The sequence below is a fragment of the Epargyreus clarus genome, unplaced genomic scaffold (genome assembly GCF_041222505.1).
Source record: "Epargyreus clarus isolate Ecla_fem2 unplaced genomic scaffold, WU_Ecla_fem_2.2 ptg000019l, whole genome shotgun sequence".
NCBI lineage: Eukaryota > Metazoa > Arthropoda > Insecta > Lepidoptera > Hesperiidae > Epargyreus > Epargyreus clarus.
Genome location: NW_027332227.1, coordinates 13,588,837 through 13,600,177, shown reverse-complemented (window position 1 = coordinate 13,600,177; position 11,341 = coordinate 13,588,837). Strand labels below are relative to the sequence as shown.

The window sequence follows — 11,341 nt, the reverse complement described above, 5'->3', positions numbered from 1 at the left end:
GATTTTCACCTAATTTTATATGCTAACTAGCTGACCCGAAAAATGTTAAGGGTGAACAACCCTTATCATTTAGGGGGATGAAAAATAGATGTTGGCCGATTCTCATAGATACCGGATAAGCACAAAAAATTTCATCAAAATCGGTCAAGCCGTTTCGGAGGAGTATGGCAACGAAAACTGTGACACGAGAATTTTATATATTAGATTCAGTAGGTCTGAGAATCGGCTACTATCTATTTTTAATACCGCTAAGTGATAAGGGTTGTTCACCCTTAACCTTTTTATTTATATGGTAACACAACATTTGCCGTTATTAATAATCAGAAATATATTAAGTGAAGACAGAGAAAGTCTCAATCAATACCAAAGTATATAAGAAAAGCTTAAGATTACTAAGCTCTAGCTTTTATTCTTCGCAAAACATGTGGAGACCGTCTATATTGAAATTACTCAAGTGCAGCGCTGTACTTAAAAGCTTTTGCCAATTTGTCTGATACTTTGAAGTAGAAAGTTATTTTTAATTGTACAAAATTAAAATTTTCTTCTACAAAATATCCATCAAAGTTTATTTTGAAACTAAATGTACCTCTACTTGTTTGAGCGTATTTGTAAATTATAAGTTTTTTTTTATATAATATAGGAGTAAGAGATGAGCATGCAGTCCATGCATGGTCATCTGAAATCAACCCCAGATAAGATTAGATTCCTACTTGAGTTAGGCCACAGATTTGGCGCTACCCCTAAGTTGGAATGCATAAAAAGTATGTCTTCCTTAACTCACCCTTCAAACCAGAACAAAGCAGCGCTTAACGCTGCTATTTTTAGACAAAAATAGGTGTGTTGGTCGTACAGTCGGAATCGAACCACAAAGGGTTCTACCACTTCCAAGGATCCTGAGCTTTTCTTAAACGATCTACTAACAAATTACCTATATTTCATTATTTCAAAAATTACTATGTAACTCAGAACTAAACCGCGGAGTTTACGCCTTACCTTAATTCATACTAGACTATCAGCGTTTTCGTATCAGTAAACGTTGAATAAATTAAACAGGCTTCGAAAGGCTATTCCAAAAAAATGGAAAGCAAATTCATGACATTCGAACCCTCAATTGACATCCCTAGGTTTGGGCATACCCAGTGAATCATCAAAAGGGCAAAAAAGACAAAATTCAAAGCCATTTCAAACGCAATTTATTACAGCACGGGCGTTTGTTATCGAACAATTTGATTGTGAAATATTGTCTGTTATGTTACTTGTATACCTGCAATTTGGTACCTCCGTCACGCCACCGCTTGCAACGCTTATTGCAAATAGGGTTGACAATGACGAAATAAGTTGTGGAATATTTATCACATAATTTCAGAAGTGAATGGGTCATAAAACGGCCATGACAATGTATAAACAATTCAAGTGTTTATGTATTGCATTTTAAGAGATAGAGTTATGTGATAGGCAGACAGATGGTCAGTTTTACAAAGTGGGTAATACTCGTACTATGGCCATTATAACAACAAATTTAAAAAAGATGCCATCGAATTAAAATCTCTTGCTTTTTTTGACATCGGCTAAAAATAAGAATGTAAAAAGTAAATAGTTTCTTTACCTATTGAAACATATTAAGTAGTGACTTCTTATGTAGACGTTTCTTAAAAAAAGGGTATGTGGTGGTACAAAACGAGTGAAACCAACTCTCACTTTGCCAATTTTAGTTACACATTAAAACAAAATTGATTATGAAAAAGTTTATGTTCAAATTCTAACAAAGATAGAATAAAAACATTTATTCTAGCTTTGTCAACCATAGCGCCGTACAAAATTGTCCTTCGATTTAGTCCCCATTACCGGAATTGAATCCGCACCCCGCACCTCCGTTGTTTATATTATTATGATAATTTCATAAGGGTTCGTTTTAAGGCCCTAATTCCGGGTATTTAGTCTGTAATCAACCCTTGAAACTAAGCTTTTGAAGTGTGTTTGTTATTATATGAATGGTCATTTTGTAATTTTTATTTTCATGTATAAGTTATATGTTTTATTTGTAGATGTGTGTTTAGGTTTGTTCATTTCGTTATTTAATGATATATAAAGAGTGACGAGTTGAAATTTTCACAGCTTGGTGCTTATATTGTTGTAAATCTACAGCTGTTACATATTGCAATGTATGTAACAACGAATCTGTCAAACGTGATTTATTAATATTTTATTTGTCTAATGATTTGTAAACTAAAAGTGTACATTTGACAATTTATTCACTTTAGATATGATCAAATATCTAGAGTAATCAGATCAGATTCTATCTTAGATAGGTAAAAATCGGATAGATTGATTACTAATGACGGATGTTACTCAACAGCTAACTATATCTATAACCGATGCTATGAAATAATAAATATACCGCAGAATTTTAGAATGAATAACTGTAGCCCACAGTAAAAGTTTTATGCCTTACTAACTGGGTCCAATCTAACACTCGCGCGTCGCCATAGAATGAAACGAAGTTAAAATAACCATCTGGTCCCCAGCGCAACAGAGTTAAAACTTTTCAGATTTAGTACAATAATTTGCTTGGAGCTCAAGTTAAAATGTTAGGAAATCCCCGTGAGGAAAAGCTTAACTGCGTCTCAAGAAGTTAATTTATTGAATACGAAATAGCTTGCGTTTAAATGGTGTTAGACATATGGATGGATAGGTAAAAATGTATTTAACAACATTTCAAGTGGTTCACCTTTGTGGTTCCGGGGTCACCATTTCTATACCTCTTTCTGTCTAATAACAGCAATGTTAAAAATCAAAATAAAAACTTTCAACTTAGTACTCAACGGTAGCGACGCATCTGTAGCCGACTTTTGGTAGAATCTTGTCTTGTCTTGTCTTCATTACTTGTTTTCATGGTCGACAGTTATCATTGACCATCAAATAGACCGATGGTAAGTAAAATTCTTGGTAAAAAAACAGTACTTAGTAATGAAACTGTACTGAGTAGACGATACTGATAATAATTTCCAAAACAACATGTTCCATAAATACATGAAGAATCGTATTATTTCCCGTAATCCTGATCACCACATATCACAAGATACGAGTAAGACAAGTATTAACGAAACAAAACAACACAGCTCCCAGTATACACCCATTGCTTTCTTAGGAACGTTGTAAAAATAAGAGGATTGCATTTAAAAAGAAAATACGGCGGGACAGCCACAAACAATAACTTGAAACTGTAAACCGTTCTTGTTTTTCCTCGCCTTGTCAGCTAAAACTTCTTAGGTAAGGCAACTTTGCTGTACAAGTTTTTCTCTTAATGAATTATTCCTTTGACACAAAATGTTTTAGTTTCGTGTACGGTTCTTGGGTTTTCGGTTTACATTCGGGAACTTCAATGTTTCTTTACCGTTATTTTTAATGGACAGTTGACTGTATTCGATATTCTGCTCATTCATTTAGATGTGCGATGAAGTTGATTATTAATAGGTCTGCGATTATCACTCGTGTGTTACTTTGCTTATGCTAAACCATACTTATCTTTTTGTGTTAAAGTATGTAAAGAATAATGTAAACTTCCTCCCGGACCTCGGTTACGAGTAGACGTCTTGTGAACTATTGTCAAATTTGTTTAAAAATCTAATTTAAAATTTGCAAAATTTAATTCGAGTCAAAAAAATAGGACCTCATAAATTGTGAGGAGTTACGCTAATACCGTCCAGTGCTCACGTCAACGCAAGTAACAAGCTCCGCCAGCAACCTGTTGCGCGCACTCCAAGAGCGAATCACTGCACCAGATATCTGCGTACGCGCCGCCCTGCACGAGCAGCAACCAACAGGAGCACGGATCTGCACATCACTTCGTGACCAACCGGTTAGTGCGTAGCGTCTCACGTTTATAAGCGCCTGGTACTCTTATAGACTAAACGCCATATTCATAGACAATAGTAGTGCGTAGTGCTAACGTTTGACCAGTGTGGTGTGTGACCAGTATCTATATTATTAATATATAAGACATGCCTCTTCGACGCACGCCTCCCGCTTCACCGCAAGTACGCATAACACAAGAGCCAATGAGCGTGCTATCAGCCCCGAACTTTGCGCTATCGCAAACACTTCACCACTGCGCTTCTGAACCGGACTTGAATAAGCCCGGAACAGCAGCGGAGTTAGATTGTGGAGCCCTTAATGTTACCCAACGTGCCAAACGTAAGCGATCTGTCTGCACTGATACCCAACTTAATGATTTTATGTTGGAAATGAAGTCTATGTTTGAGGAATTTAAAGCTCATCAGCGTTCTCAGGATGCAAAAATGGAAAAAATTTCGGCGTCAATTGATGAGATTAAGACTCAAAATGTAGCTATGCAAAATACTGCCGACTTCCTTGCAAACAAATTTGAGTGCATACAGTCACAAATAGAAAAGTTGGAATCTGATAGATGCAAAGACTTACAACATATTCGGGAACTCGAAGAAAAACTGGAGAGCCTGGAACGCCACAAACGTGCTTCTTGTATCGAAATTAAAAATATCCCTTGCGTTGCCGGTGAAACAAAGGAGGTCCTTCTCAAGCACGTATCATCTATAGCACAAGCCTTAAATACCCAAGTTGACCAAAACAACATAAGAGATGTGTTCCGAATAACCAAAAAAGATTCGGAAGATAAAACCATTATCGTAGACTTCACAAGCGTGCTTATTAAAGAAGTTATCATACGCAAATACAAGGACTACAATAAGATTAATAAAACGAGCAAATTTAGCACTGAAACTCTACGCATCAAAGGCACACGCAAACCAGTTTTTATTTCTGAAAACTTAACACCGAAAATGAAGAGACTTCTCTACCTAAGCAAGGAATATGCAAAAACAAATGCCTATGACCACTGTTGGGTTTCACATGGGAAAATTTTTCTACGAAAAAAGGAAGGCTCTAAAGCTATCCCTATTAGGAGTGATCAGGACCTAGTAAATTTAAAATCTACTTGTAATTTGTGACTATCTATAAATGGTTCCATAATTATGTTAAGCCACATTTTCCTAATTTTATGTAATGCTTATTTTATTTCATTTCACTTCACATTTACTCACCATTCAGTAACACAGTGTAATAACTCACTCACATACTCACCAATACACAATCAGTTCAACTTTCAGACTCTGTATCGTTTACATTTATCATGTTACAATAATTCATTTGTCGTTTTGCATTATCCATCTGTAAAATTGCACTTGACTCTCGTTATCTACTCAATTCAAAATGAATAGTACAGTTGAAATAAACAAGGATATTGAAGGAATATCCGTCTCACAATCATTTGTCTGTACGCCTGAAAATTGTTTGGATTACATTTCAAAACTAAATGACTCGTTCTCAATAATACATCTCAACATAAGAAGCATTGGCTGTAACTTTAGTGAGCTACAAGTATTACTAAAATCAATTAATATAATATTCGATGTTCTTGTTCTAACAGAATGCTGGCTCAGTAAATGTCATTGCTTGCCCACTCTCCCTGGCTACATTTCCTACAAAAGTGATTTTAGTAACCAAAATGATGGTGTTGTGGCTTACGTAAGGGCTGACTTAGCATGTACTGTAGTTAAACCGATTTTCAATGATGCTAACTGCCTTGTCCTGAAGTTCAGGAATGAACTAGCTATACTGGCTACCTATCGCTCGCCCTCTATTAGGAATGTGTCAGATTTTCTAGCATCTTTAGATAACACACTTAAATCCCTCACAAATTTTAAAACTGTTGCGTTAATCGGAGATATAAATATTAATATAATACCGATGAATGGGGACCCGAACGCAGATACTTACCTGAACCTCGCTGCTGTACATGCCATGCTACCTGCTCATACCTTCCCTACTAGAAATAACAACTGTCTTGATCATGTTCTCTTAAAAACGAAGTCCCCTGCTGTAACACTTGTAATTGACTCCTCTATCACAGATCATGCCCCGGTCATTTTAAGCTGCAACGGTATAATCAAAAAGAGTAAAGCTGCCAGCACTAAAACTCTTACTGACGAAGTTGCATGTGTTGATGAGTTGGAAAAAATGAACTTTGCATTTATATTAGCTATGACTGATGCTGAAATAGCAGCCTATGCATTAGTTAACACCATCATGAATATTATGAAAACTCACTCACGTACTGTACATATCCCGAGTAAACAGCGAATAATTAAACCCTGGATGACACCGGGTCTTTTGCGATGCATTAGAAATCGTGATAGATTGCACAAACTTTACAAAAGTGATCCTAATAATGAATTGTCTAAAATAACCTATAAACGATACAGAAACCACTGTCGACATTTATTAAAAACTGTTAAACAAGCCTACGAACGAGTAGAATTTCAAAAGGCTAAGAATAACCCTAAGGCTACGTGGAAGCTGATTAAAAACCTTACCAATATCAACAGCAAGTCAACCTCTGCTCAAGCACTTCTGCAGGTAAATAATGAACCAGAGATAGCTGTAAACAAAGTCAATGATTATTTCAGTAGTATTGGTAGAGAGCTAGCCTCGAAATTCCAGACCTCTCACGAGAGCGATTGTCTCCCAACCCATTCAAGTAATTCGGTAGTTAATTCTATGGGTTTAATTGAAACTGACAATGATGAAGTAGAGCGTTACATCCTAGGACTTAAAAACTGCGCCGTTGGTTGGGACAACATCCCGGCGTCTTTATTAAAAGCAAGCCGCCAACAACTAGTCCCGGTTATAACTCATGTTTTTAACCTTTGTTTTTCCACCGGAATTTTTCCCGCTGTGTTTAAAGAGGCTCTTGTACATCCAATCTACAAGAGTGGAGACAGAGACAGCGTCAATAACTACAGACCAATTTCCGTTTTGACAACACTATCCAAGTTATTAGAGAAAATCCTAAACAGCAGACTGATAAAATACCTTGATACTTTTGCTATACTTTCTAAAAATCAATTCGGCTTTCGTCGTGGAAAATCTACAGAGGATGCTGTCTTAAAATTAATAGACACAATTGTGTCTAATCACAACTGTAAGCTCAAGACTATTGGTATCTTCTTAGACCTCTCTAAGGCATTTGACACTGTCTCTGTCCCTATTCTGGTAAATAAGCTACAGCACATTGGAATACGAGGCCTTGTTCTCAAAATTCTCAAGAGTTACCTGAGCGACCGTAAACAGAGAGTAAAAATTCATCCATATACTAGTCAACAAATATCAATCACCTCCGGTTTGCCTCAAGGCAGTGTGGTCGGACCGACCTTATTTTTAATTTATGTCAACGAGTTGTGCAACCTTGCATTAAATCAATGTACGATTTTCTCATACGCTGACGACACAGCTCTTCTCATACAAGCTTCCGATTGGCAAGAAGCAAGCTATTATGCTGAGACAGCGATGAGAACTGTAATAAAATGGCTAGACAGAAACCTTTTAACTCTCAATCTTGATAAGACGCAGTTCACCACCTTCGCTATCAATGCTTCATTCTTGCCAAACCAATCCTTTTGTGTTCGTGCCCATCGATGCTTATCCAATGACAGCTCCTGTTCCTGTACCACCATAGCCCGAGCTGGCACTGTTAAATATCTTGGAGTGCAAATTGATAGTTTGCTTACTTGGAAGGATCAGATAGAGGCAACTGTTGCTAGAGTAAGAAAGTTGATATTTATTTTTAAAAACCTGAGAGCTATTGTCGATCAGCAAACTCTAAAAACAGTTTATTTTTCTTTAGTACAATCTATTCTGTCATATTGTTTAACGGCCTGGGGTGGATCTGGGAAGGCTAAATTTCTCCGACTAGAGAGAGCTCAAAGGGCTGTGCTCAAGGTAATGTTCGCCAAACCCATTCTATTCCCTACCTCTGAAATATATAAAATTGCCAAAGTCCTAACAGTAAGACAACTGTTTATTCGTCAATTGATACTACGAAAACACCGGAGTTTACCTTTTGTGGGTACCACCTCTACCACTCGTCGTTCACGTCCGCGTCCGATCTGCGAATTTAAAAGATGTCGGACAGCACTCGCAAGACGTCATTATGAATACCTTGCATCTGTTGTTTATAATAAAATAAATAAAATCATTAATATTTATCCGCTCTCACATTGGGAATGCAAAAATTCTATTATAAAATATTTACAAAACCTGTCTTATGATGAGTCTGAGAGACTTATTTCTGGTTGACACACACACACACACACACACACACACACACACACATACACGCACACACACATACACACCCACACAAACACATGTTAATAATGTAACTATCTTAATAATTTTTGTAAAGTATTATTTTACTCTGATATAAATAATATATATATGTAATAGAATATTTACCTAAATTATAATTATCCGTATTGTATAGATTTTGGAACAAACTACCTTCGTGTTCAGAGGGGGCGTAATCGGCTGCGACACAGTTCTTACTATTGCAGTTGTTTACGAATGTACAAATTGTGAAATTTTTTACTGTTTCAATAAAATCTTTAAATCTTTTAAATCTTTAAACCTTAAAAAAAAGACTACAAGATATTGAATATATGTATAATCAAAATGTTTATCATTTCTAACAGGTAAAAACACACAACAATAAGAAATTTAATCACACTATCATGGAAATAAAGCTCTTCAAATAATAGTTACTTAAAACACGATCAAAAATTACTTTTAAGCTATAGGATTACACTTCCTTCTTAATCTTGCTTATCTTGCGCTTAATGCGTTCAGTGTAAGCTGATATGATGTTCGAGAGAAGAGGCAGCGCGGATGACTTCTCATCATCTCTGACGCCTACATCAGCACACAGATCTGCGCGTGATCGTTTAGAACCAGGCATAGCGGCTTCTGAAGACATCACGGACGCAGTGTAAAGATATCCATTCCATTCGAGGTATTCTCGAACCAGCTCGTTGATGAGAAGGACCTCTTCCGACGGTGCGGGGGCGCCTGAGTTCTTGTAACCGGGGTTCAGAGAAACTTGCCTGTCTTGGAGTACTTGGGTGACTTTTGCTCGCATCTTCAACAAAAAGACACTATAAAAGCTTCGGTCGAAGAATAAGGTTATGATAAGATAGATACACTTACGTGAGGGATTTTAATTTATTTTAAAGTATCTACACATTCATCAAGCACCATTCAAGACTATTTACAAAAACTAGTCAATTTGAGTTATTTTAAGGGTAGCAGGCGTCTGAGGCAGATCTAAGGTAGGACTCCAACACTATTTAGATGTACATACTTTAAAAGGGGACAGTAACAATTTCATAAAAAAGATGAAACTCGTTTAAAAATACACAAGAAAATTTAGATTTAGGTTAAAGCAATGTTATTACAGAAATGATAAGCACTTTGCATATAATATGCTTCGCAGCCATTAAGAAAGCCTCATGGCAAGTAGGATAAGATAGCAAAGTGCATACATCCAAAGAACTAAACCCATCGGGGTCTTTTTGCTTTTATCTAGTGCATTTGTTACTGTTCTTTAAATGTAGCAGCTCGAGTTGGTCGATTAAAAGCTGGAAAATTTTAGAAGTTCGTTGAACGTTAGCGGCGTTTCGGCTTAAGTACCGATGTTCTAGTACTTTGCGCAGATTGGACGCGGATTAGAGCGATTAATTAATGCAAACTACGCTGTTCCAACGTGACATAAGAGGATTGGATAAAAAGCTGGTCCCACGCTTTGAATGTTTCAGGTTAGGAGGTAATCCTCGCTTAACGAATTTGTCGTTTACCGGATTATAATTTTGTATGATAAGGATCGACGGGGCTGGATTGCGTTTTTGATGTCGGTGATCTATTTCTTTCTACAGAGTTTGAGAATTTAACATATTGGTCCATAGGAGTATCACAGATGTAATTAACGTACTTATGAGAAAAACCTGTACTTTTTGCAATGAGTTAGCGAAAGACCTAAAAATGCCCCGATGCAATTGCCGTGGGTGATCTTCCCTACATCTTTTCTCAAAAAATACGCGTACTCGTAAATTCGAAGAACACAGTCAATTCCTGGTCACATTGATGTACAAAATAAAAAATAGTAGGATATATGTAAGTATGTGAAAAACGGGGAGCAGGAAAAAGACAGAGATTCTAAAAATAATATACTCGTATTTTAGCATTGTTTTAGGAAGTTAGAGGATCGTGACAATCAAAATCGAGAAAAAAATATTACATTGAACAAAATCCATTACATTTTTATCCTCTTTCATATCACTGAAATTAGACAGACATAATTATCTACATAACAGCTGACCATTTATAGTTATTCTCAACTGTTCGACGGATAAAGTCTAAAGAATACACCACGAAACAGAGCAAAACCAATTTTTTTTTGAATACGACACAAAATTGATTCATCTCGGCCTACCTCAGCTTGAAATTTATTCAAATGACCGTTCTTCTTCAAAAGATTTTTTATGGCGTCTAAAAGCTCCTTTTCCGATATCACTTTGTTTTCGTTCATCTTGCAAGAAATTTAATTATTTCCAAAAGAGATACTGAATATAATAAAAGAGGTAACAGATGAAAGGACCTCTTAAATGGGATGTTCTTTCCCAATTTGCCTTTTTCCCGACGAAACGCGATACGGCTCTCATTCAATCATTTACGTCAAAATTGAGTTACTGTCATGTGATATTTTTAATGAATACTTTTTTGACAAATGTTAATCGACAAGTTCGGTTCAATAGGTCTTAAAGAACTTCAATTATTTTATTACTTCAAGAAACGATATAGATTTATTCATAGATATATTATCCTATCTATTGAAATTATGCTACTTAGATTTTAATGTAATAGAGAGAGGTAATGTAAGCCAACATTAGGTCAGCCTGACAGTTTTACGGTTCAACGACTGACAGTCTGTTGAAGTAGTAATGAAGCTTGCAGCTCATCTTATAGTACGTGGTCGGCAATCACAGATGGGTAGCCACTCCTGAAGACTAAAATTGTCGCCACGTATGTATAAAGTTAGCCGGAATCCACCAACCATACTCCGAATCGCAAAAATTGATTCATGCTAGAAGTAGGTGTAATAGAAGGTGTAGCAGGCGAAATATACCCCTGGTTCAACATCTTTCCAAATGTAGTATGCTAAAATCTTTTTTTATATATCTGTCATCTTCGCTTAATCTCAATTAGATATTTTTTTATAATATAAGAGTTACAGACGAGCATGCAGTCCACCTGAGGTCGCCCACAAATGCGCCTCTACCCCTGAGGAGTAAGCTGGAATGCCTCGGATAAGTATGTCTCCCGTACCACTCCCTTCAAACTAGAACGCATCATCACGATGCTATTATTAGGACGAAATGGGTGTGACGGTGGTTCCGCCGGAGTCGAACCACAG

General features: G+C 36.5%; 2 protein-coding genes across 2 annotated transcripts; one reads left to right on the top strand and one right to left on the bottom strand.

The window, feature by feature from the left end:
* Window positions 1-4,001: 4,001 nt before the first annotated feature.
* On the top strand, window positions 4,002-4,985 carry LOC140750312 (uncharacterized). The gene has a single exon (XM_073083765.1). The coding sequence runs from the start codon at window positions 4,002-4,004 to the stop codon at window positions 4,983-4,985; it is 984 nt and encodes a 327-aa protein (XP_072939866.1).
* Window positions 4,986-8,522: 3,537 nt separating this feature from the next.
* LOC140750464 (centrosomal protein 20) lies at window positions 8,523-10,613 on the bottom strand. The gene is made up of 2 exons (XM_073083999.1): window positions 10,361-10,613; window positions 8,523-9,010 (listed from the first exon to the last, which is right to left on the bottom strand). The coding sequence occupies exons 1-2, from the start codon at window positions 10,454-10,456 to the stop codon at window positions 8,675-8,677; spliced, it is 432 nt and encodes a 143-aa protein (XP_072940100.1). The 5' UTR covers window positions 10,457-10,613; the 3' UTR covers window positions 8,523-8,674.
* Between the last annotated feature and the right edge of the window lie 728 nt (window positions 10,614-11,341).

Bases quoted from the DNA above. Each gene is read 5' to 3' on its own strand.
- LOC140750312 (XM_073083765.1), top strand. From the start codon at position 4,002: ATGCCTCTTCGACGCACGCCTCCCGCTTCACCGCAAGTACGCATAACA.
- LOC140750464 (XM_073083999.1), bottom strand. From the start codon at position 10,456: ATGAACGAAAACAAAGTGATATCGGAAAAGGAGCTTTTAGACGCCATA. The intron at 9,011-10,360 runs GTAGGCCGAGAT...TTTTTGTTGAAG, and splicing joins TGAATAAATTTCAAGCTGAG to ATGCGAGCAAAAGTCACCCA.